At 45.3% G+C, this 27,427-nt stretch overlaps 1 protein-coding gene across 3 annotated transcripts in view; it reads left to right on the top strand.

The window, feature by feature from the left end:
* The window catches only part of SSBP1 (single stranded DNA binding protein 1), a 141,853-nt gene that overhangs the window by 21,891 nt on the left and 92,535 nt on the right, over window positions 1-27,427 (top strand). For all 3 annotated transcript variants that reach the window (XM_085652013.1, XM_085652014.1, XM_085652015.1), the window contains exon 2: window positions 16,758-16,813. In XM_085652013.1, coding sequence (XP_085508139.1) covers window positions 16,790-16,813 — 24 coding nt within the window. In that variant the 5' untranslated portion in view covers window positions 16,758-16,789. The remainder of the gene's footprint in view (window positions 1-16,757; window positions 16,814-27,427) is intronic.

The raw sequence follows: 27,427 nt of genomic DNA, 5'->3' as shown, positions 1-27,427 counted from the left end.
TAGCCCTCCATAACACCGGACCAGCATACCTGAACAACCGACTCAAATTCCACGCACCCCAAAGGATACTACGATCAGCCCAGCTCTCCTACGCCGTGGTTTACCGCACCAGACAGACCAGATCGGAAGGCCGCTCCTTCTCCTTCCTCGCGCCCATAGCCTGGAACACCCTACCGCTCCACCTCAGACAGACATCACTCCCTATCTTCAAGAGAAACCTCAAAACTTGACTCTTTGACAGACCCTCTCCTTGATGGACTTGAACCTGTACCCCCCCCCCCCACCCCAGCGCCTTGAGACCCTTACGGGTGAGTAGTTGCGCTTAACAAACACGTGATTGATTGATTAACTGATTGCCCATGATCTTGATGGGGTACTTGCCATGATATTGGCAAGAATCTACCATGTTGTCTACTGTTTCAGGGCACGCTGGTGACCTTTGGGACTCGAGGATGCTATAGTTTAAACTAATATGCTTCCAGTGAAGTGCAGGCACCTCTACTGGGGTCTGAAATTAATGTGTCAGTCCTAAGTCCAGGCACATTTAAAATATGGAAGTCTGTACTGTTATGTTATGTTAAAATTATTTGTAGAGTGCGCGTACACCAGTCAGTTTCCTGGAATTCCCTTTGCTTATGTTTAGTGGTATGGGCAAAAATGATCATTGCTTCTTTGGCTTAACAATTCTTTGTCTCTGTTTGCTGGCCACAAATAAATCATGAGTATACTTATGAGTAAACTCATGTTCGGAACTTTGTCATGTTGCTGTTTGAGGCCAGGCTGCAGATCCCTTCTGAGGTTCTTCATAGCCTCAGAGGAGTCTGCTGTCCAGGTGTTGGAAACTGGAATCTGTTGCAGTACCCCCCACTTTTTGCCTGGTATCTGATGCAACTTTGACTGAAAGTGTGGTTGGTTCCTGCTAGGCAGGTCCCCAGTAATAGTGTTCTTTCCCTAAATGGTTCCATTGTTACACAGTTGGCACCCTGTTAGGAGCCTTGTAAGTCCCCAGTAGGTGGTACCCCTAGAACCTAGTGCCTTGGAACTAAAGAGGGTCCCTAAGGGCTGCAGCGCAAATTGTGCCACCCTACGGAACCCCTCACCAAGGAGGCGTGGCCTGCAGGGGCAATATGGCGGACTAGCTCTAGTGTCGCTCTGCTGCATATCCCCCTTATCCATCTAATTACTGCACTGCGGAACGGCATCCCGTAACATACGGTACAGCAGCAGCTCCCTGCATCCCAGCGGGTTGCTCTGTTGTATATAGAGCCAAAAAACGAGCACCTGCCCACCACAGAAGCCAACAACGGGCCAGAGACCGAAGCAATGTCCAGAGCTGTGAGCGTGAGAGTGAAGCCCGGCTAGTGGTTCGCTCTGTGGCCTAGAGTCGAGTGAAGGAGCTGAGACACGGAGACAGCCGAATGCTGTGAAATCGCCCAAAATCCGCTAACAAAGGGCGGGCCGGAAGAACTCGATAGAGAGGAGTTCGTAACTCGATGAAGTGGTCCGGAGCAGGAACCTAGTGATGAACCACAAACGGCGCTGTGGAGAAGAGGTGAGGCACAACGGGCAGCGAACACTAAGGACTCCCCTGAGTGCTGGCATCGGTGGGCAGACCGGAGGCACCTAAGTGAAGCGGAGACGGGAGCCTGCTGGAGCAGCCCGGAACTGAGATTTGGTGGCCGGAGGCCGAGAGGCGGTGTCCCGTACCCATCCCTCTCTCACTCTCTGCACTGAGGTCTCAGATCTCGCTTCACTAGAGGTGGCACTCCCAACACACTTATAGGGCTCCCCCCACTGTTATCTAACTTGGGTGGCGAATCTGAAGCCTCTGACCCCGGAGGGCAACACTTACAAATTAATTGAGGTAAGACAGCTTGCAATCGCCAAACAGCGACCTTTCTATCCTCGCAAGAACACTGGGGCGCATGCCAGGGGCAGCATTGGAAAAGACCACAGGTTACTAAGCACTACCAGCATAGGTACTTTATAGTTGAATAGTGCGCCTGTTGGACAGCGAAGTGCACACTCCCGGGGTCATACTATAAGGCTGCTACCCGCAGGGCACACACACATAAACAAGAAACACAAGGCCAAGCCATAAGCTGACACAAATATGCGTCCCACTCAGTGCATTCGCTGCCCAATTTGTGTTATCCACTGGAATAGAAGTGATATATCAGCAATTGGCAGCACCCGAGGGACTGGATCCAGAGCCTATTCGCACTCCTCGACCATAATGGAAACAGAAAAAGAACAATCGGACACCCAAGATCCGCCCCATCTCCCAGAGGATAGACTTGATGCCATATTGAATGCAATAGAGAGATCTCGTGTCTCACTGGAGTCATAAATAGACAACGTATCAGCAGACCGTACGCTGCTCCATGCAGACCACAGAAAGCTATCAGACTGAGTGGCGACTACAGAATGCACCCTATCAGAAATAAACCAGCAGCGAGAGCATGAAGCCAGACATCTAGAAGACAGGGTAGAGCATGCGGAGGACCGCTCCAGGTAGAATAATGTCTACCTAATCGGCTTGCCAGAAGGGGCGGAAGGCCAAGATGCAGTGGCATTTGTAGAGCAGTGGATCGAGGACTTGCTGCCTACTTCCTCCCTGTCTTGCATTTTAGGGCGAGCCTGAGCCAGCGCGCATGTGCTTCTCTGCGAGGCTTCTTGTAAGCACTATAAACTACTTTGTGTGGGTCTGACTCCCCCACGCATTGGGTTGGTTGTTGCTTGTGTCATTTCGTTATCGTAGCCTGCAAATGGCTAAAGAAGGGCGCATGCCCCACCTCTTTTGCAAAGGTTCACTGCCACAGCGTTTTGCTTGCGGGAACGAGCAGCGGCGCGCAAGGTGTCAGCTGCATTCCTCGGTTTTTTTTCTTCCTTACAGCGCGCACGCACCACTCGCGGGACGCTGTTCTTTGTACTATTCTTCAGGTATTTTCCGCGCTGTTTCAGTGCTGCCGTTTAACCTAATTTAGTTTAAACTTAGTGTGCATTCGCTCACTGTCTCCTGGAGCCCTATGGCCCCCACAACAAGCTGCTGTTGTAAGTCTAGTACTTTTGTTTGCAGTTTTATATAGCTCAAACTCGACCCGAAGGTATCGGAGTGCTTTCCATGCGCACCAGTTACGTACAAACGGGCAGTTGGTTGTAGTACTTCTGAAACTCACACAAGTGCACAGCTAGACAAGAGCAGCACTGCTAGATATAGATGTCGAGGATGTGGCATTTAGGTGTCGCATCGGCAGAGAGCATGCGCGGGGCGTTGCTCTCGGAGTTTCACCGCCTCCTCCTCGTCCTGTAGCCTTCCTTCGCGGTGCTGGTCTCCGCCGATTCCTCGGGCTCCAACGGGAATGGGTTCTCTCCACCCCAGGAGCAACTGGGCCTCAATGCTGCTGCTTCTCCTGCCGCTCTTCCTACAGCAACCCCCGGGGGCGTGCGGCCTGAAGGAGCGGGGTCCCACTGTCACAAACAAGGTAACTACTACTGACAGGGTGCCCGGGTAGAGGGGTGCCTCCGTCCTGTTTGTTGCATCAAACTTTCAGATGTATAGTTTGAAAGTTGTACTTTCATTGTGGTATTGTTTATATTAGTATTTTTTAGGAAATCAGCGCTATTGCAACTTTACAAAGTCTCTCACGCACAGTTTTCTACTGTTTCGTTTTTAATTACGTAATCGATTCCACCAATGCATGTGTTGGTAGAGGGAGCCTGCCCCATTGTATTTTTAGCTTCGTGTGGTTGCAGGGCAAAAATTCCCGGGCTACATGTTTTTAGGTTGTTTGCAAACTGCCGCCACGGCCATTGGCGCTCTGTGTGCAAAGACCCTCCCAGCTTCCCAAAACCCGTGCAGCGCACAGCTGATCATCATAACACAGTTACATTATGACATTTTCATTAAAGCAATAGACATTCTTTTTAGGTTGACATTATTCCCACCCTTCCCACACATTACACAACATAGGTGAAGCTGAAAAACATCCGTCAGTGCTTTCTTTTGAGCTTGCCTTGAGGTGCTTAAATGATGTATTGTGTAATTTATACAATCTCTTAAAAAATGTACCCAACAGCGCAACATCACCTCCAGAATCAAACAAGCATCTCCTCAAAACAACACCAGTTAAACAGAACTCAGCACCACCTTAACACCACCCCAATACCACCACCTCACCATGTCTCACTACCACCACAGCATCACTAAGCACCACTATAGCATCACTCAACACCACCTCAACATCACTAAGCACCACCTCAACTTTAGAACAGCCAGGAAGAAGTCGCTAGCATTGCAACGACAAGACATTTTGTATGGTAATTCTTTTTTTAATTGGGTCATTGAGTTGTACATAATACCTTCTTGGTTATATACAAGGTAACAAAAATACTTATAATAATTTTTTATTATAACTTTTCAACATGCTGCACAGCAGCCACAATGCTCTATAACATAGCTTTAAAACATTGGCAAAGCCGAGAGCACTGGCTGAACACTTATAAGGTCTCAAAGGCGAGACCTATTGGCTATGCCGATGCTTGTTTACGATTGAACGCGGACACAGCATCCCATCCAGGCGATTGGCGCCAGGGTCGGGACTTTAACCGTTCATCTTCAAAGTCTTTCACTTTAGAGACAGACATGCAATATTGCGCGAAACGAGGAAATTATAGAAAGGTTAGAGAACACACGTGTGATGTTCTTCCTGGATTACATGCTGAGAGTGCAGTGTCAACATGGCTCATTTCAACAAATAAAGCAGGAGCTCCGTCAACTGGATATCCAATACTCCTTGTTACTTCCAGCTGTGGTGACTGGTGGAAAGGCACAATTCTTTGACACACCTCAGGACACATGGGACTGGTTGGAAACCACCAGTCATTTCTCAGGTCCCCGACCAAGCAGTGAAGGGGAGAGCGGCACACCTCGAAAGATGTGCCCAGAACGCGTGGGTGGCGAAGCAAACGACTCCCGCCCAGTCTGGTGGCAATGCCAGACTTGGATCAAATCATAAGCGAGCGTGCGGCAGCAGGCTGTCAGTGAGGCAGAGCGCATAGCAGCCACCCCCAAAGGCTGTGAGAAAGATGCAGCATCAGTCCACTCCTCCGGAGACGGGGAGTCCTCAATGCTTTGAACGTCAGACACAACCTTGCTAATCTTGCCGGACATTACACCACAGTTGTCTGACGCTATTATTTGAAATGTACTTTGTTTATACTTGCTCTCTGCTCTCCATTGCCGCTCTATTTTTGCTACTTGTCTGCAAAACGAACATATTACGTTGTCAACACATGGGGAAGGATGGGCCGGGTCAGGAACTGCTATACGACTCTTTGGCCCCCAGTATGACGGCGGGTTAAGGGGATACGTATCCTGTTACCTACTCAATTTCTCACTGCCTCTTTAGGCTATATAATCACTGGTAAGGTTGGGGGATGATACCCTTAAACGCCCCGCAAGGTTTCACATTCTTTTACCCTTATTACTTGGGGGTTTGATTAGTTTCACAGACGTTTAAGCATAAGTTTGGACAGCCCCTTCTGTTTATAGGGTCCGCCCTTTTGGTATTCATACGCTACCATGTTTGTATTTAGGTTTCAAACCAGGTTACATGGGTTCTGCTGCGGGAGCGTCTTGTGGTGTTTTTCCGTCGCTTTTACCCACGAATACACGTGTACACGCATACCTGGACCTCCGAGATATTGCAACTCATCACGTAGTAGTTACATGACAGAACAGAGAATTTTCACCTGGAATGTGCGGGGTCTACGCACAAGCTCTCGCCGCTATGCGGTATATTCCGATCTCAAAAGGCATAATGTCCTAATTGCTCTGTTGCAAGAAACGCACTTGACACACACCGAGACATCTAAATTGCAACACACACAAGTGGAGGGGGCGAGTGTACCCCACAGATTTCTCGTCTTACGCCCCGGGTGTACTTATCTGGATCTATCCAGGCACCCCCTTCCTGGCGGAGGAAGTGGTGACGGATGCGTAGGGTAGATATGTTTTTATCAAGGGGAGACTGGGTGGTCGGCACCTCCTACTAGACAACATTTACGCCCCCAATGTAGAATAAGGGCCATTTCTGAGATTACTCTCACAGGTGCTTGCTAAGTGTTGTGGCATACCATGGGAGGTAGAAGGGATTTCAATAGTGTCATGGATGTAGGTCTGGATAGGTCTTTTCGCTCCTCTCTGTTGCACCACAACATCCACTAACGCTTCCCCACTAAGGGACTGGATGCGGCAGTGGGATCTGGTGGATGTTTGGAGATACCGCAACCCCACGACAGAGTTGTATTTATTTTACTCCTCACCGCACGCATTACATGTCCGGCTAGATAGATCGTTGGGTGCACCCAACCTGCTCTCCTCCGTCACAGGCACAGGTTATCTTGGCTGCACCCACGCTGACCACGACCCACAGTTCATAACACTTGCTTGGGAAAAAAGGAGCCCTCCTCTTTCCCCCGGTCCCGGCGTCTTCAGCCTGCCATGCTGGAAGATGTTGCTATAGCTGATTATTTCACACACAATACAGGCACAGCCACATCAGCTCTGGTGGAATGGGGCGCATTAAAGGTCACATTACGGAAGCAATGCCTGGGAATGGGAAGTGGCATGGGGCGACAAGTGGAGGCAGAATTACTAGATGTAGAACGTACCCTAACATCACTAGAGGTGCAGGAAGCAGCTGAGCCCTCCTGCATTTCTTCAATAACAAACACGCGTAACACGCATGCGACACTGATTGAACAACTGAAGTGCCTGAATTACACGGTACACTCTGCGAAACCACGTGCGACTGCTGACCGCTCCGGGTCCCTTCTTGCCTGGCTGATTAGACAATACCAGCCCATCACTGCGTTGGTGTGTCCTTATGGCGTGACGAGATATACACAACATGAAATACATGTGGAGATGGTCCTCCACTTCACAAAATTATACCAGTCAACGCTGGAGGCGTCAGACCTAGACACAGGCACTTTCCTAGATGGCCTTGCTTTCCCCAGACTGACCCAGGATCAACGCATGGAGTTGGACACCACTGCCACGCCGGACGAGATACGAGGCACAATACATGCTTTCGCCTCAGGGAAGGTTCTTGGCCCAGACGGATTTCCATCCGAATTTTGCAAAGCATATGCGGACCTCTTTGCTCCGCAACTGCATCGGGTGTACGAAGAGGCATTACAATACACACATTTGCCCATTTTCCTCAATGAAGTCACACTGGTCACTCTGCCGAAGCCTGACCGAGATCCCACACAACTATGATCGTATCACCCCGTAGCGTTATTAAACATAGATTATAATATATTTGCGGGAGTACTAGCAGGGAGGTTGGTGTCACTGACACCACAACTAATACACGGGGACCAGAATGTGTTCGTCTCTGCACGTAACACCTCTCAATTTGCACAGGTCATTCTGTGTAATGAGATGCACCTCACACACTTGACCTTGATCGGGGTGTTTGGTACTTGACCTGGAAAAAGCTTTTGACACTATTGAGTGGTCATTCCTTTTCAGTGTACTGCTGAGGTATGGGATTGGTCCACACTTTCTGCACCTGTTCAGACTTTTGTATGATGAACTGACCATGCGAGTGCGTACCGGGAATTTAATCTCGAAACATATAAGGATATGCAGAGGCACCAGACAGGGCTTCCCCCTTTCCCTGCTAATCTTGTCTCTGGCCACTAGCACTGGTCATATGCAATTCTGTGGGTCACTGGGGTATCCCGCTAGATGCAGACACGCACGCAATATCGTTATATGCTGACGATATTCTACTGTATATCAGGAATGTCCGGTCTGTCCCTACTGACATAACTAACATTCTCACCCTTTTTACAAGATTGTCAGGGCTGCGGGTTAACTAGTGGAAAAAATGCCCAAACAGCAGACCCGTGCCTCATTGCCTGTGATACTCCAGTAACTTGGCAGCCGACCATGTTCCAATATTTGGGAATATGGATCTATCACACTGACCAAGACCTGATGGACGGGAACCTCACCAGAGCAGTCACCTCTCTGACGTTGCAAATCGCATTTTGAAAAATTCTCAATCTTTCAGTAGCAGGGATAGTGGCACTAAAATGATAGTGCTCCCGCGGCTTTTATATAATTTCACTTACTTACCACTTTACTTACCCCCATCCTTTTTGTACCCACTAGAACGAATGTGCTGCGACCTTATATGGAACAGGTCGCGCTGTAGAGTGGCGCTTGCGAAATTATATCTGCCCCTAGCTCAAGGGGGGGTTGGCTGTGCCTAATCTAGAACACTACTATTTAGCATCCCAGATGCAGTGGGTGACCCGGTGGAAGGCGGAGCAATACCTGACGGACACAGTGGAGAATGCCCTCCCCCATACGCCTCGGATGCAAAACTCCATCTTTTTCACCCATGCACCAGATCTCCCAAGTCTCTTCCTCAGCTAGTTCAAGTGGCCCACCGCTGTTTTTGCCGTGTCTGTTCCTCTTCAAACAGGATACATCAAATGCACCAGCTATTCCATTACTGGGAATGGCCAGGAGCCATAGGCGGACGAGGCCAGCCAACTTGTCGCCTGGCACGAGGCGGCCATTCACACAGTGGGTGATCTATATAGTGATAGCACACTCATGACATATGAGACCTTATTGCTGGAGGAGGGAGTCCCGCCGGGTCTCTTCCGTAGTCATGCCTCCTGGATTTGCATGCTTCAATGACACTGGGGCGACATCACACAAGAATCACAAGTACACCTCATGATGCAGTATGGGTACAGGGAGTCGCCTCACTAGATGGTTTGCGGACGCACTTAGCACGCATACGGCAACAAGTTTGACATCTCAATGGAACCGCTGGGAAGCAGATTTGGACCATCCATGTACACCGAAAGAATGGAACGTGATATTAGCAAGCCCCACATCAGTTCCCCGGGATGCAAAATTCCGACTGATTCAATATTATATACTGTACAGAGCATATCTTTTCCCAGCCAAAATTAACCATTATTTTCTCAGACAAGATGCATGCTGCCCTCGCTGCAGTTTTCCTGAAGCTGACATTTTAAACCTGCTGTGGTCGTCTCACACTCAGCGACACTACTGGGAGGAAGTGATACGACACTTGTCCACATGCACTGATAGAACACTTCCAAACACGTGGGAGGCCTGCATACGAAGAGTGTTTACTAGAGACAAAAAAACAGAACCACTACCAGATTTCTGGAACTTGGCTTAGTGGTAGCTAAACGACTCATAACAAGACGCTTGAAATCCAGCGACCCTCCCCCCTAGCCCCCCACCCTCCTTGCAAGCTTGGTCCATTCCATACTCGGCTGGGCTAGGACGGAGGGAATAGCCCTTCATAGGGAGGACACCCTAGGCCTACATACATTCCAAATTTTATCCAGCTGGGATGCTATATTGGTAGCTCTCCAATCCCAGAGGAGAACACTGACGCCCCTGGCGAAATGTAACTTGCGAAGGAACTAGCACGTACGCATAAACTATGGTCTCTACAGTCATGCTGCTCTTGAATAGTATCTATGCAATATGTAAAACATGGCAGTTAGGTGGTCCACGGTAATTATGGCATTTATCCAGTGGCAGCGAGACACCACACGTGGCAATAGAGAACCCTTCCTGTTAGTTAATTCCCCTCCTTTGTTATTAATCTAGAGTTTTCTTGTTTGATTCGTGGCTACATGATGTGTAGTTCTCCAACACTGCTTAACACAGACGCTTGTTACCTCACAACACGTACGGGTAGAAGGTTGTTGTAATGATGCATGGCAATTTCCCGGTATTTACGATTACTTTGTTTAATGTCAGGCGTTCCCTTCCCTCTTTTGCATGAGTAGTATGTTCACATCTAAATTGTATGGAATACGTCAATCAGTAAATGTATACGACTGACCAGATGTTGAGGACGTTAACAAATACTAACTGTTTGTAAATTCCGCATCCCTGTATTTTAACATTGTTCAAATATTGGAAACAAATGTCTCGTGTATAAACACAAAAAGCCAACAAAAAAGATCAAATAAAAGGAAGCCCTCATGCAAACTGCCATTGCAGCCTGTGTGTCTTGGTGCAGAGAGTCGACATGGCCATACCCATCAAGCACTGCATGTTGTATAGGTAAGTCACCCCTGCGGCAGGCCTTTCAGCCTTAAGGCAGCGTGCACTATACGTGTGTGGGCATATCTGCGGGAGTGGATGTGTCCCTGTGATCTCTAAGCTCACCCTTGGATATTACAAGTGCACAGGGAAGCCATGACGAGTACATGGGCTGGACACTTGTGATTATGAGTTCCCCAGCTACATGATGGCTTCATTGTACCCCAAACACCTCTTCTTAATTAACCCACACAGATCCCAGTGCTGTATTTATTAATAATTGCTCCCAGAGAGCACCTTAGAGGTGTCCCCAGAAAACGTACCGAATACTAATGTGTTGCAGGAGGAGAGTCAAATGGGGAGCATTTTCTGAATCCCAGGAAAAGCTAGCCTGCCTCTACCAAACTGCAATTCCATATCTTAAGGTTGCAACCCAATTTAGTGAAATTGCTATTCTTACCACTGCCCTACATGAAATTGCGAACGATCATCAAGGCTTAGTATCTGATCTGGCAAATATCTTCTTCCCTACTTTAAAATCTAGGGAAAAGGAAACCCCAGGTCAGCCTTGGTACAATGGTGATTGTCGCAAGGCCAAGCAAGCACTAGCCCTAGCTATCAAATCCAAAGAAAGAGCCCAGATAAAAGACAGCCCACAAAAATATAATCAATGTGGCCAAGAAACAATGGGAGGAAGATAAATGGGACAGCTCGAAAAGTGCCTTATGCACCAGGGATATGAGGACATTTTGGAATTTAGTAAATACTGGCTTCACAAATGACAAACTGGCAATAGAACCAAATTTGGGGGCAGAAATTTGGAGGGCCCACTTTGAACCTCTATATGAAAGGGTAGAGGGTGTAGCTGAGCGGGATATAAATGAATGCCCCCATTTGCAGTTATCTATTTCTGCTGCTCCAACAATTTCTTTAAAAGAGATAGGAGATGCCCTTAATAGGATTTCTCCCTCTAAGGCACCGGGATTAGACAAGATCCCAGGTGACCTCTTCCGTAATGAGCCGAAAATCTGGGTACCATACCTTTGGACTCTGTTTAATGCTATCCTGCTGAGAATGCCAATCCCCAAGACCTGGTTGGGGGCAGAAATCCTTCCAATCTATAAGAAGGGCTCACCACTGCTACCCTCCAATTATCGCCCAATAAGCCTCATAGATGTTACCCAGAAGATATATTCACAAGTGCTATTGGGTCGATTAGAGAGCTGGATGGAGGCATACTCAGCCCCTTCCAAGTAAGTTTTAGATCTAGAATGTCCACAATAGATCAAATTCTTAGGCTGCAACTTGTGTACTGGAAGACGGTACTTCTGGAGGGTGGCAGCCTTTATTTGATCTTTGTCGACCTAAAATCGGTATTTGACCTGGTCCCCAGGGACAAATCTTGGAGCATCTTACTAGAAATGGGGGCTCCCCCCTACCTCTGCTATCAGATGAAACGGCTCCACGAATGTAATTTTGCCCAAATCAGGCATGGGAGGAATGGTGCGCTCACTGACCCCATTTCCATAGAAAGAGGAGTACGACAAGGGTGCGTGTTGGCTCCGACCCTCTTCCTATTTATTAATGGCTTAGTGGAAACCCTGACCGCTGGGAGGGATATAGATGCCCCTAGGTTAGCGAACCTCAAGGTCCCTGCCTTGATGTTCGCTGATGGTACCCTCTTACTATCTAAGTCCCCTATGGGAATACAGAGGGCACTAGATATCTTCCATTCATTTTATAAAAGCAGGGGTTTAGAGATAAATATACAAAAAACTAAATATATGGCTTTTAACGTAAGAAATTCCACACGACCAAACCCCCAGCTAGGCGGGAAACTACTTGGGAAAGTGACCATTTTTTAATACTTAGGGTTAACACTCACTGAGAAGATGGAGTGGAGCGCACAAATAAAGAAGGCCAGCCTTAAGCTGGCACAGACTACGGGGGGTTGGCCAAAACGCACAGGAAGTGTACCCATAAAAGGGTTGGGCCAGTGATGGAAATCTACAAAGCTCAAATAAGGGGGGGCAGCCCTGTATGGGGCAGAAATCTGGGGCCATCGGCCAACCGTCCCCCTATCAAAGAATGAAAATTATTTTCTTAGGCAACTCTTAGGCCTCCCGATAAGTAATCCGCTTACGCCACTTCGAATGGATCTTGGGGTTGGTCCAATTGCAGAGGCAGCTCCCCTTAAACCCCTACTACATTGGCGACGCCTATGGAGTACCCCAGAATTAAAAGCGTTTAGAGCCGAGTTAAAGGAAGTGCTGAGCCTAAAAGGAGCCAGCAAAATCCCATGGCTGGCATATATTAAAAACTCCTTAGAAGCTATGGGGATGAGTGAACTATGGGCTAACGCTGAAGGTAGCAGTATGTTAATATACATGAAGACCTTGTCACAGATCTTCAGGGATTAAAAAAATAATCAGTTAAAGAGGAATCCCGTAACTGGTACAATGACCACATCCTTCTTAGAGATTAAAGAGCAATATAGCCTAGAACCTGTTCTCGATGTCACCCAGCCCCCCTTGCGAAAAAGCTGTTCCTGCAATTCAGGCACGGAGCATTGCCGATTCGTACCTTCACAAATAACTGGGGGGGCACTTCAACTCAGGGTTGTCCAGCTTGCAACCACATTTTGGAGACAGCTCAACATGTACTGTTTTTTTGCCCGGCATATAAGAAGGCTAGATGCCGATGGCTAGTACAGATATATAGAAACCTTGGAACAAACCATTGTGCGGAAGCCTATAGTATTTTAAAATATGATACTAGTATGCCCATTGTGTATTCTGTCTCCCGATACCTATTCTCCATGTGGTGTGCGCGTCGAGCTATTTTAAAATCAGGCTCTGCTTAATTTGATCACTCCATCACCTCTTAATTTGATCCCTCCATCACCTTTCTGTGACCTTATATTGGTATCAACCCCACCTTTTTTTTTAAACCCCAAATGTTGCTAATGTTTATTTTAATGTATTTTATAATGTTTAAATGGAATTCTTTGATATTGCACTTGCAATTTACCTTTGAAATGTATATGTATGAATTGTGGTGTATTTTTCTATTTTTTTTTCCTGTTCTTTTATGGTCATATTGGCCGAAATAAAGAATTCTTGACTGACTGACTGACTAATGTGTTGACTGACCGGTCTCTACCAGCCTGCCACCATAGACAGGGTTCAGACCTCCATAGGTGAGAGCCTTCGCTCTAAGAGGCCAGGAACAAAGCCTGCTCTAGGTGAAAGCAAATCCGCGCAGGATTTGCATTCATGGGCAGGAAGCTTCAAAGGCCCTGCCGCCTTTGTTATGCGACCCAGGCCTCTCCAGATAGTGGATATACCCACCCCCTGTCCTTACCCCACTTTTTGGTGGCAAGACAGGTGGGAATATTAGTGAGATTAGGTGTGCCCACATTCAGTCAGCACCACACCTAGGTCGGGCCAGCTGATGTGGATCCCACTTTTCAAATGACTTCATATAGTTTTGGACGGAATTAGCAGTCTAGGGTCAGGGTTATGCCCATATATAGAGGGTGTAGACATCCTAAAGGTAGGTATCCCATTGGCTACTACCTTTCACTCCCCCTAAATTCCCCTAGATTGAGTATTTAAGTGGCACTTATGAATTTAAAGTACTCCAATCTGATGGCTCAAGAGAAGGACACAGAAGTGTCACTGCTTGGCGAAAACTGAAGCAGACCTGTGGACTTTGACGCGAAACACTGCCCGTCCTCAGCCGTCTCTCAATCGCAAGAGTGACTCGTCCTGCAGGCTGGAGAGCTACCAAAGCCTTGGGTAGCCTGCCAGCCTTCGTAATTCACCTACAGTCTCCCCTGGTGTAGAGGAGCTAATCCCCTGCAGTCCACAGGCACCGACAAGCAGAGTCTGGTCCACCGCCTTCCAGCTCTCCGACCAACGCCGCAGACGACCAGGAGAAGGTACTCATGCTCTGGATGGTCAGATCTGTTTCTGCACCGAGTGTGAAGATACCAGGACCAGCCGGAGCCATGCAGCACCAACCGCTGGGGTACAGGATGCCCTCAACCAAACTCCAACAGTGAGAGTCTTTGAGTGTGTCTCATTTTGTGCCTTGGTGAGTACCACAAATGCTTAGCACTACCCTCTGATAAGCCTAACTGCTCACCCACCCTACCACAAAAAAGAGCGTTAGTATTATCTACATTAGACTCTGTAAATCAGTTGGGGACCCACTGGACTCTTTGCACAGTGTACTTGATTTTAGTACCCCATATAGAGAGCTAGCTTCCTAGACCAGGTGATTGTAAATCGTAGGTTTCTCTGGTCAATCTAATTTTGTCTCTCTGCGGACTGAGCACAGGTTCCAAGCTCCATTCATTTTACCACATGACCCCTACACTTGTGTATTTTCAGGACGACACCAAGGCAGCCTGGAGGATGTGCATTCTGCATTCTCACCTGGCTTGTCCTCCGTTGCATCTACCGCAGCAGCATCTTCCTCTAGCCTCTTGTGAGCAGTGGGTGTGAGCTTGAGGCACGGGCCACCTGCGGAAGTAAGTCTGTCTCACTGCAAGGAATCAACACACCACATTACTATCTTCACAGGGAAATAATCTTTTAAAGAGGGAACAAAATCGCCTTGCGATGGGAAGTCCTAGAAACTGACTTCAGAAAAGGGAGGAAGGATGTGGCAAAGACATTGGAAGAGACCATTTGGGGGAGAGTGGGGTAGTTTTGGCGTGTGAAAAGAGACATGTTTGTGGAATCAGAGAATGTTTGGGGGTGGGGGAAGCTGTTTGCAGGGTAAGGTGTCTTGTAAGAACAGGTGAGAGGGGATATAGCTGTAGAGTGGGTTTAGGTGGTAGAGACATCGAGGCCTTATTATGTTTGTGTTTATGGGATTTATACCGTGCACAGCTACTCAAAGAGTGTCCCAGCGCGGACCAGGTGGAAGGAAAGGTAGGAAGAGACTACTAGATAAAGAGAAAAGTCTTGAGCATTTTCCTGAAGAGCTTGGGGTCCTGAACGCTGCGGAGGTTCAAGGGAAAAAGGTTCCAGGCCAAAGCTGCCCTGAAAGCAAGAGAGCTCCCTCCAATTCTCTTAAGGCGAAATCTCGGAATGTGGGCATGAAGCTGTGTGGCTGAACGCAGTTGCCTGGTAGGAGCATAAAGCCTGAAGCGCTTTCTCAGGTAAACAGGACGGTGTCCATAGAGGGCTGAATGTGCCAGGACAAGGGATTTAAACGTTACCCTCTCCGTCACAGGCAGCCAGTGTGGTCGGAAGCAGAGATTTTTAGAGCAGTGAGAAGGATATAAGAAAATTATCATTAGTGGGTAATGAAGAGAGTCTTCGATGTGTGGGTGAGAAACAGTCTTGTTAGTGGGACATACTATCCTGGAGAAGATTGTGATCATGAAGGGATGTGAAACTGGTGGCGAGAGGCTAACCAACTTACTTTGAGGTTTTGCGACTGTTTCATGGTGCAACATTAAGTGTCTTTGTAGCTGGTTAGCTAGATTCTGGAGAACAGAGTAAAAAACATTCCAAAAATGGGCATTGGTATGTGAATTCTGCAGTCCAGTAAATGAAGATTTGGATGGGCATGGGTAAGGTATTCAATCCATACTGGTTTTCACTTAACAAAAATGAAGCCGAGTGATATTGCAAACAGTTATGTTGGCATCGGGCCACAGGTCTGCATGTTCACAATAGTTGGTAGATGTAGATTCTGCGCAAGTTTATACATTACTTATATGTATTGTGCAAAGCTAGCAAATCTGCTTGCCACTAGGAAAAACACCGAATCAATAAACCGAGATTAAAAACGCAAGAATAACTGAGATTTATTACAAACTAAACCAGTTGTCAAAGACAGCTATGTCCGTACATAGACAATTAGTGCCCACCTTCACCAGCCAAAAGCATTCACGCGGAGACAGTGCACTCTAAAAGGAAATGCACTTTAAAGGAGAGCTAGTACAGAATGAACTAGTGTTCCTCTGATTTTTGCTCTTACATCAGTAGAACAGGCAATCAAATCTGATTTCCAGTTAGTCACAAATCCTATGTAACTGTCTGGTAAGTAGATACTGTTCTATTTAGCCGTGAAGAAGTTCAGTGAGAAGGACTGAAATGCATGGACTGTTTTTTATGGAAATTCTTTGATCATGAAGATCTACTGAATAAAGTTTGTTTTTATGAAAATCATGTGACTACGAAGACACTGAAAAACGATTCAGAGTTAGAAAACTATTAATTTATTTCTTATTTTTCGACTCTATACAAGAGGTGCTCTTTGGTTATAACCTTGTATGTTAAAAAGTGCCGCTCCCACCCAAGGTTCTTTTATGAAAGAGTGTTTTACTACACTGCGTTTGTTGACGGAATTGATTAGCTCCTGCTATTAATAGTAACCTTAAATACAACAAAAGTGAATTGTCTCAGTTAAAGCAATGCTTCTGAAACATATTCTACAATGTGTGTATCTTTCTTGTAATGTACTTGTCTGTCCGTCGCTGCCACAGACTATGCAGGGTAAACTGTTTTTTTCCACGTCTCTGCTTATGTCCTTAGATGTGTATAAAAATATTTTTAAGATATAAACAGTTGTCATTCTCCTTTCAATAATCTACTTTTTTCTTTCTTAGGACTTTATTGGTGCACCTGAAAGAGACGGATCATGTTCCACAGACCAGCAGTCCAGGTACTAGGGAAGTGTTTTTTGGGGGGGGGGGAAGGGGGGGGGGGAGTATTGAGTGAAGGCCGAGCCCATACAGACTCCTGATACTTGAAGAGTGCCCTTGTAATGGGCCCTCATTGTGATATTTAATTAAATCATTCTCTGATGCAGAGAACTCTGGTAGGATGATCTATTAATGCTGCAGAGTAATTATCTTCCTGATAAGAAGCACTCTCCATGGATGTCTGTCTCCAAAGGGCAGATAAAGGTCCACCAGCATAAAAGGAGGCTGTAGAGTGTGCGCAGGGAGTTTCATATGTATGTATGTCTGGTAGCAAGGTTGAATCCCACGTGGCCTAGCATTAACTTGGACCTTTGTGTATTACTGTGTCATACAATAGCTCTTAAAAGTTAGAATCTTGTATCAGCCTTCCTCCTTGTGTACTACTGCATCAGAAAGCTTGCTCCTGACAGTGTTCTTAAAATTGTGTAGAACAAACTGGCATATGTGCCTCAGTGTCTTGACGCTCTATGAAACTCTAAGTACACAGAACAACTATGGTCATACACTGTACTATTAATGGTGCAAACCATTGTTGGGTGATGGAGTATTGTGCTTCTGCGAAGTGATGGAAATGTAAAGGGTTGACATTATTGTTTCTGACTTAAGAACGAAGTTACTTCAGTACTTTTGTACAGTCAAGGATCAGTTGATACAAAGGGAGTGGCCTCATGTTAAAAGAGTTACAATACCTGTGGATTCAAACTAAGAGAAAGAGAAGGTTCACACACGTTTGTAAAATTGATCCTTTTTAGGTCGCAGCCTACCAGACAGCATAGCTGTCTGGTTTGGTAAAGACATCCTGGGGACTTTCAGAAAGTTGACCCAGGAGTGCATTCTGCACAGTGATTACCATTGGATTTGTGGTTTGTAACTCACATTTTCTGACTTTCTATTTGTTGCCTTTATTTGCTTTATGCTTTCCAGGTTCATTTTGTCCCTCCCGTTGCCTAAACCGTGTTTACTGTATTCTTCCACGAACTCCCTTTCTGTGAACAGGCCTTTAAATCTTCTTATCTTGTCACGTTTGCTGTTCATTCAAAGACTGAGGTCAAATGTCAGGCGCTGTTTCCCCACCAAGGGTGCTTGTTTACTTTTCTTTCTCTGACCTCAAAGTGAGAGGATTTATGTGATAATCTTGTTGGATACTGGGGGTAGGAAAGGGTTTTTTTCTCTAGCACACAACAACATTTAAATGAACTGTGTAAGTATTTCAGTATGCATCAGAATTAGGAAAACAAATGAAGCACATTTTTTGTTAATTCTGAACTGTGTTGGAAACAAATACTTTCATATGATAAAAACAAATCATTACACTAGGTGATGCAATTTTCACACATTTTCGTTTGTGTACTGTACAGTTTATTAGTAAAACTGTATGTCTGTGCAAATGTAATGGTCATTTCAATTGAAAATGTGTTGTCTATAATGGCAGTGCGCTACCATACCATGCATACTCCGTTCTACGCCACTGCACTCTACTCTGCACTACTACACTTTACACCACTCCACGCCGCACCACTCCACTCCATTCTATGCCACTTCACGCTACGCCTCTCTTCTCTACCCTGTACCACTCTACTCTATGCCAATGGACTCTTCGCCATGCTACTCTATACCACTCTTTGCCACTACACTCTCCACCACTCCAGTGTAGGCCGCACCAATCTACTCTGCACAACTCCATTCTATGCCACTGTACTCTACACCAGTGTGGCTCAATGATTAGAGCGGCATACCTTGATGCAGAGGTCTAGCCCGGGACCAGGGTTCAATTCCCCGCCTCGGCGGGTCTTGGGCTCAAAAATTCCACGGACCTGATAATTTTCGCCTCGGTGCCTATTCCAATCATGGAGTCCCACTCTGCAACTCTGGGCAATAGCTTGCTTAATCTCCACAACGGCCCCCACAACGCTAAGGATGCCTGGCCTCCACCTTGGGGGTGCCCAGGAGTGGACGCCTCACAGGGAAAGCCAGGATGGGTTCCACAGCGGTATTCGTACAAGCGCCTTGAGACCCTTGCGGGTGAGTAGTGCGCTATACAAGTATCAAATTTACATTTACATTTACACCACACTGTAACACTGCACTCTATGCCAATACACTGTACCCCTGTGTACTTTACTATATAACACTCCACTCTATGCCCCTGCACTCTATGCCAATCCACAGTAGGCCACTCTAATCTACTCTGCCACTTTACTCTACGCAACTGCACTCTACCCTGCACCATTCCACTCAACGCCACTTTAATCTACTGTTAAACAATCTACTTTATGCCACTCTACTCCACGCCACCGCACTCTACGCCACTCTACTTTTAACCACTGCACTCTACACAACCACACTGTCACTGCACTCTATGCCACTGAACTCTACTCTACACAAATGTCCCTACACCACTCTACTACATTCTACACCACTGCACTCTTAACACTCTACTCTGCGACACTGTGCTCTCTGCCATTGAACTCTATGCCACTCTCCTCTGCACTTCTCCACTCTAGGCCACTGCAACTCTATGCCACTGCGCTTTACTTCACCAAACTCTACTCTGCACCACTCTGTTATACTCTGCTCTGCACCACTCTGTGCCTCTCGACTCTACGTTCTACACTACAGCACTCTATGCCATTCGACTTTGCGCCACTGCCCTTTACATCACTCAACTCTATACCACTCCACTCTGCACCATTCTACTCTATGCCACTCTACTCTGCGACAATCCATTCTGTATCACTGCACTCTACTATGCAGCACCCTAATCTATGCCACTGCATTGTATGCAGCTGAATTCAATGTGACTGCACTCTATGCCACTATACTCTTCAACACACCACGCCAATGCACTCTACACCAGTCCGCTCTGCTCTATGCCAATCCAGTGTATGCCACACTACGTGACTCCACACTATGCCACTGTTAATATTAGAAAAAGTCAGTTAATATGAAAAACAATACAATCATGTATGAGAACGAATTTGCATCTTTATTCAAGAATTCGACCGTTGTTAACTCCACATCAACCCGACTCGCAAATACATAGTCTAGCAGGCTCTGAGACCCAGGCCCGAGGTCATTGATTGATAGGTCACAGGTGGGGTGGCACGTAGCTGGCAGAAAAATGCCCAAACAGGAAACCCTATATCAATCCCACAGATAGGTGTGGCGACACTATAATGATCCACTGCAATTGGCCCCAATAAAGCACACATGGCTGAAGGGATATGTGCGCTCCCAAAACACCATGAAGTCAGATGCCACATGAGTTAGGAACATATAATCAGGACACAGCACACGCAGTGATCGCACGCTTCCCATGCTTGATATCTGGACATTTTACCCACTGGCCACATTGTGTCCACAGAAAGTCGAGACCCACTTGTTCTTTCCATTAGACAATTAATTTATGACTCCAAAGGCAGCAACTTACATTCCTTACCATACATGGACCTCCAGAAATACTTTATTGTCTACAATGAACTGTATAAAAAGAGGCCGCAGACCGATTGTATCTTGAGACAGTCCTCCGACGATGTGTCTGCAACTGTTCTCCTGGCCGCAACTGTTCTCCAGGCCTCTCTGTTTAATTAAACAGTTTGTGTTTTTCCAAACGCCTCTTGTCTCTTGTTTTTCCAAGGTATTTCATGTTGAAGCAACTCCACTCCTATACACGACATGCTCTGACACTCCACAACACTCTACTCTTCGCCATTTCACTCTACGACACTCTAGGTGACTCTCCTCTATGCCAATAACTTTTAGCCATGCTGAACAGCAGCCATGCTGGTGTACAACATGGCTAACACACATTGGCAAAGCCAATAGATCTTGAATAGGCAAGACCTATTGGCTTTGCCAATGATCGTTTATTAGGTCTCGCCTGGCGAGACTTATTGAGAGGGCTCCAAAAAGTGCTACCAGGCCAGCCTAGAGCTACAGTGCATGTGAGCGGGCGCGCGCCGCGCTTTACCGCGATTACTTTCACTTTCGGGGCCTCACAGCGATCGCGATCACTTTCACTTTTGCAGCCGCACGGCCGCATTGCATAGCCAATAGGTCTCGCTTTTGGGACCTTATAAGTATTTAGTTATGCAACTGTTGCATGGCTAAACACTTATAAGGTCCCAAATGCGAAACCTATTGGCTATGCCAATGCTTGTTTAGCATTGTCTTCCAACTCTTTTCTTTAAAAAGTCAATGCTATTACTAGTTCACTACAACTTGATTCTGTTTATTCCTCAACAGCATGTTCTTATTTATGCTTGCACAAGATAAGCCTGGCAGGGTGTGATTGATATGTCATCCTTATTGTTGTTTGAAGATACTGAATTACTAATGGAAACACTACATGAAGGCTGCATCTCTAGTTACCGAAGCTGCTTGACACTTGTCGGTGTTAAAATTGTTCCTCTGATGGAAATACTTAGATGCTTTTTCTGAAGTTGACATTGAAGAGCTTTCATTGTCCGTGGATAACCAACATTGGTTGCTTTATAGTCTAATTCAAAAGTAGAAACTTTCCCCGAAAGCCATGTGTGGTGATACTTGACTGCAATATAGTTCACCAAGAAGCTGACAGTCCATTATTGAAAACCAAAGTGCTCATTCCCCTTAACTGCAAACAACAGCAAATACAGTGCTGGCTATCTGAGATTTATCTCGATGGCTTCATGTGTTGACTCTTGTCAACAGTGTGGATTCCCTGGACTTCTTCATTGACACCGACTGTATTTCAAGGATTTGCATTGCACACCAGACGAAGACTACCTAGGTTGAACCGGCTCTATCCTGCAAAGGGACGCTTTTCTTCCAAAGGCAGACTGAAGAACCACTGTCCAGGCTCTGGTCCCTTACCATCTCAACAGAAGTCACCCTCTGCTAAGTGGCGTCCCTGAGATTCACCTGATTTGCTGAAGAGGATCCTTCAGCAGGAGCATACCCAATCAAATATTTTTGCAAGTACAACAGGATCCACCAACCCTCAGATCTCCAGTGACACCCACTGTATCTTATTCAAGAACTCTTGCACCACTTGCAAGGCAGTGATCTCTTGAATTCTTCTGTGACTGGCATGCAGGAGTAAAATCTGGTGGAGCATGCATGATACAGAGCAGTAGCATTGCCAGTCTGGAAATCATGTATTGGAGTAAGTAGAAAACAGGATGCTAGGTATTGTCCTGCTATGCACATGGGATCTTGAACTCCCCTGTCCAGATCTACCAAGCTCTATCTGATCTCTGAAGAACTGAAAATTTATATTTTCAAGTAACATTTCTTCAAAGGTTTTCATCTGTATTTTGACTTCCACCTGAGGATGTCTTACTCAAACTCATTTCTACTCGCACACACTCCCACATGTAGTACTGCCACTCCCTCACTAGCCTACTCCTCAGTAGGTCTCATGTAGCACAATTCTCCATACCTCTGTAATCTCTTGCACTTAAAGAAGTGTTCACTTTGCACTCCTAAATGTCATTATGGGTAGTAGTTCTTACTCCCTGGAGCACCTTGAGGTTTTGCCTTTGCTCCCCTAAGATTAAGGGGTCATAAAGACTGTGCCGTTAACAGGAAGTAAAAAGAGCTGTATAGACTCTTTACTTTCTGTAGTTTCCTTACCATATCCTTCCTTTAGCCCTACAGCAGCAACAGACAATAAATGGCTAAGAGAAAGAACAAACTCTCTGCCGTGATCTTACTGGATGTCACAGGGTGCTTTATGTCACTTCTGCTACCCTTTCCATTTTGGTGAATTAACATTGATGGCTTTTTGCTCCCTACTTTGCTTTAATTTTCACAAATCTGATATAAAACCTATCTCGCGTTCAGCGCTCTGTTGCATCATATCTACATTCTTGCAGTGCACATCCAATGCACACACACATAATACAGTTAAATTATAAGTTGTTAAATTTTGCATACATGCCTGCACGTTTTTATACTGAAATATACTGGACCCAATGACAGTAATGTAGGCTTAGCTCACAGCATATCCTTAGAGAGCTTGCTCTAATAGTAAAGGCTTGACTTTAATTAATCATATATACAGTGTTGGATAGAAATTTTGCATGAGTGGCACACAATCCTCTCCCAGAGATCCATATCTTGCAACCATGATGGCAACCCAAGGGGGTTTACTGCAGCGGGGGTGGGCCCACTTGTCCAGGGGACAAAATAAACTGGAAGACTTCTTGTTCATGAGTCCAAGCAAGATGTCCTGGGCAACTGGTAATAAGAATTCCACACCTATGAATGAAATTGCATTATTATACAGCTTTTAACTAATAACCGAGATAACCTAGATCACTTGTTGTAGCTGCATTTACAAATGAAAGCAGATACACTGCTCTGCTCTCTGGACATTTAGCATATATGCTCTTAAGTTTAGAGGCATGCACTTTTAAAACCAACAGCTCTAAATTTGACACTTTACATTTCTGGGTATGCTGCATGAAATGCGTTATTAAAAAGTCAGGGCAATCCAATATTGGACCATGAGGGCCAGACCAGGCCACGTTTTCAGAATAACCATAGACTTTACAAATTATTCCTATTTATATTTACTTTACGTACATTTATTTATTTGCATATATTTGTGACACTGACTACTGTTGAGCACTCTTGATTTAAATACACTGTACAGTGCCCAAACTTGAGGCGCTTAAAGTTAAACAGTGGAACATAGATTGTAATGTTTGCACTCACACAGTGTATAATATGTGTACCCTTTAACTAGACAGGAGAGAATCACATATACACTTACTGAAGGCCGTGTTTAGGTTTGCCAAAACTAGCTTACAAAAATCTCTCTATAGGCCACCTAAAACATGTACCTTACTTTCATAATGTGGCCCCTCTTAGGAAAGTGATGGATTAGAAAATAAAGTGAGTACAAGTTATACTCACATAAAATAATTAAACTACTCCAACCAATGTTGTCAAATTAATCCAGTAAAGAAAGAATGAAGTAAAATCCTTGGTGGCAGGAAAAATGCTGGATTTGCACTGGCAATAATTCAAACTAGGTAAACTTGCAACACAACAATTGTCGGAGTTCTAGGTAGTTTCTGGGAACTGCTATAAATGTGTTGGTTTAAACCAGGGATTGTCCTGCTGGGTCAATGCAAATTAAGAGAGACTGTACAAACTGCCTTTTCTAAGGGCAGTGGGTCATTTGCTTTTTTATATTTTAATCTCTTGTGGCTTATACACCTTTCATATCCTTTGCTACCGATGAAGTCAAACTGGTGACATGGCAGACCACCTTCATTATTTAATTTATTTCCACCCAAAAATATTTGTAGATACGCGCAAAGATACATCTTAAAACCTTCTCAACAGAGAAACCATTAATTGTATTCCCACAGGGATAACGTTATACTCTGGCCTCCTTCTTTCGTTTTTAAAGGTCCTATTGGACGTCAGCTGAACAATGAAATCCCCTGGCTGTTGTGTTTTTCACAGTCAACCTTAGGCGCACTCTTTAATTTTAGCTGAACAGCACAAGACTTAGACCCACAGATTTCTTGTTATCTTTGATGCATCTGACCCAGTAGACTTGCTCACAAATACTCCTTTCCCTCGTGTATCTTTGAGCTATTTTGGATGCAAAACGTCTACCCTGAGGGCATTCCTGCATAGGGAGAGGTATAACCATCAAAAAAGGGAGCTATTGCCGCAAACTGCTTCCACCAAATTCTAATCTGTAGTATTTCTCAAGAAGACAAAGACAGATACTGCATAGTTTAAATAAAACTCAAGTCCTATGAGGAGAGGCTCAAGCATTTAAATGTATATAGAATTGTAAAGAGGGGTGTTGAGGAATATGTGATGTTGTCCTTCATAAATTACAAGTAAAATAATTATTTATCATTTACACTCCTAGAATGAGAACACATGAAACTGGATTAGGTATGAGTAGAAGGGGCATTCATGAGTGCCACCAGGTAAGGATAGGTATAGAGAATTTATAGAAATGAGCTCAGCAGAAGTGGTGAAAAAGAACTGTACATTTGTTCAACAGAATTGTCAGGGACCCTGGGAACACCATAGTATTGCGTAAAAGAGGCTGAAACTGACGGCCATGACGTCTTTTTCTGCAGATGAAACATAAAAGAGAGAAAGAATGTGCCTAGTGGGGTGGGTTTAGTAGTCCTTATCAGTAATTATATTCTTTGTTTTTCTAGATTTGGCAGCTGAAGGAAATCCACCTTTTTCTGCAGGTGCACCACATATTTTTTGCCTTTTTCTGGACACTGGTTTTGCTGGCTTGAGAACTCTGTGTACTTTACTCATGCTAACCAGGAGTAAAGTGCCTGTGCTCCCCTTTAAACATGGTTAAATTGGGTTATTCTTGAGTGGCACATCCAGCTTCTGTGTACGTTCCTGGTAGATGGTGTGGAAATACACCCAGGGCCTTGAAGTTGATCTCCACTTGTGGATAGCAGCACTTACTGTGCCATCCACTGTAGTGACAGTGCAGGCATGACTTACGGCCTACCATGTGTACCCTGACTGCTGCGGTGTAAAACCTGCAGTACAACCTGTCAAAATAACACTTTGTGGCAGGTAAAGACCTCCCTTTTAATAACCCCGATATAGACCTTGCAGCCCACAATGCAGGGTGCATGCATGGTATTTGAAAGTAGAATATGTAGAAAATGAATATTACCATGTCCCTAAAGACCCAAGGCCCAAAAAGCTATTTTTACTGTGGCAGGTCTAGCTGTCCTGTGTAGAAAACAAGAGTACACATTAAAAGAATAATGCTCTATCTCGAAAGTGGGACTGGCTAGAAAAATAATTAAATCACTATTTTTAATATTTATTAAAAATCCAATTCAATGTAGAAGTTGAATTTTAATAAATATTAAGGAAAAGTATGTTTCATAAAGGTACCTTTATCCTTCCTGGAGCACCTACAGGCAAACTTGCATTAACTTTCCAATAGCTCTCAGCTTGTACTCTGCCTGAATGAGGTGTACTATTCCTCCCAGGAACTATACAATCTACTGTCCAGAAGACAAAGGGATGAAGCATCCACACTCAGTAGAATATTCAGGAGGGTGGAGGCCCTGGGCAATCTTCTTTGCACAACAGTGTCAAACCCTGCCTGACAGATCTGTCACAAGCACGTGTAAAACTTTGGTGCACTTGAAGGGGAGAAAACTGAATGCTTGTGTGGTAAATATTTCATTACCGGTACTATTTTTTATGCGGTAAAGTCTAGTAAGAATAACTCAGTAAATATAAGAGGCAGAATCCGTGGTATTAGAGGTTCTAAAAGGCTTTATTCCTCTACAAAGGAAATACAATTCGAATTGCAGGCTTCACACTCCATCACCATGAGGGTTCAGGAAGGAAGGCAATACATTATTGACAAGTAATGGTATTTATATGGAAAGCATTACATTAAGACAGATGCAAGAGGCGTAACAGCTGATAATACAGATATAATACACATACGTAACGAAAAAAGGCGTAAACATGGGTGTAACTAAAATACGTCATTAAACATGATGTCACAAGTGGGTGGATCCATAAGAGAATCCTGCAATGTCAGCAGAAATATTTGGCAGAGATGCGTGCGCAGCCGCATGACGTGTGATTGACGTGCAACTAGAGGGTGAAGGGGACTTGACATTTAGCTCTACATGTGGAGACAGAAGTCTGGGGGGTCATGTCAACCTAATCCCAAATCATATCTAATATCTTATGTTTAAAGAACTGTATTATCCAAAAGGAAAGGTCTCTAGGATGAAATCTATTCTATACTGACTGTTAGTGCGTGTACAAGCGTCTAAGTGTCTACATGAGATGCGAGGGGGCAGGAATCTTCCATGGTAACAGGGGCTATGAATTACTTGCATGAGGACAGTGAGGCCTGGCCCTTTGCACGGTAGCTGGAAGAATGTTTACCTAAACTACTAGACAGGAATGCATCGGATGAGGAGCGGAGTAGATAATCTTGAAGGTGAAATACAGTTTTTGGCAGGCAACAGGCTGGATCAGGCACCGTTAGCCGCGCAGGGAGTAGGACAAAGTTCATGGATACAGATGCATGCTCGGACTGGAGCTTTCAGAGGCAGAAGGCAGGAAAAGGCTTGATGGCAGAATTCAGGGCCTACTCGCCTGAATCTGTAAAATGTGGAAAGTGAACCACATAAAGTCGGTGGCCTTTCATACTTAGGAATGAAATATCTGACCCATTCATGGTGGATCTGAAAGAGGACATGTTGACGGTGGACGCACATGTATTTGCGTCTTCATAACTAGAACTGGAGGGAACATACATGTACTTATAGCATGCACATGGAGCCGTTGGGGTCTACGATAGGGGACATAACTGATCACAAAATTCATATTTCCTCATTCCCTCCTTGTCCCCTACGGACCCTCAGGAGATATCGATCTTCATCAATCCATCGATCTGTTCATATAGCATCATTTGTTCTTCTTTCTTCTTCCGGGATTTTGAACGAAAACTTGGAGGTGGGATACACGATGTGGCACACAGGCCACAAATCGCTGGCCCACATTGTAGACATAAGCAGCAACTGAATAGTATGAGAAAGCCA

Source organism: Triturus cristatus, chromosome 4_1 (genome assembly GCF_964204655.1).
Source record: "Triturus cristatus chromosome 4_1, aTriCri1.1, whole genome shotgun sequence".
Lineage (NCBI taxonomy): Eukaryota > Metazoa > Chordata > Amphibia > Caudata > Salamandridae > Triturus > Triturus cristatus.
This window is presented reverse-complemented; position numbering and strand designations above follow the sequence as displayed.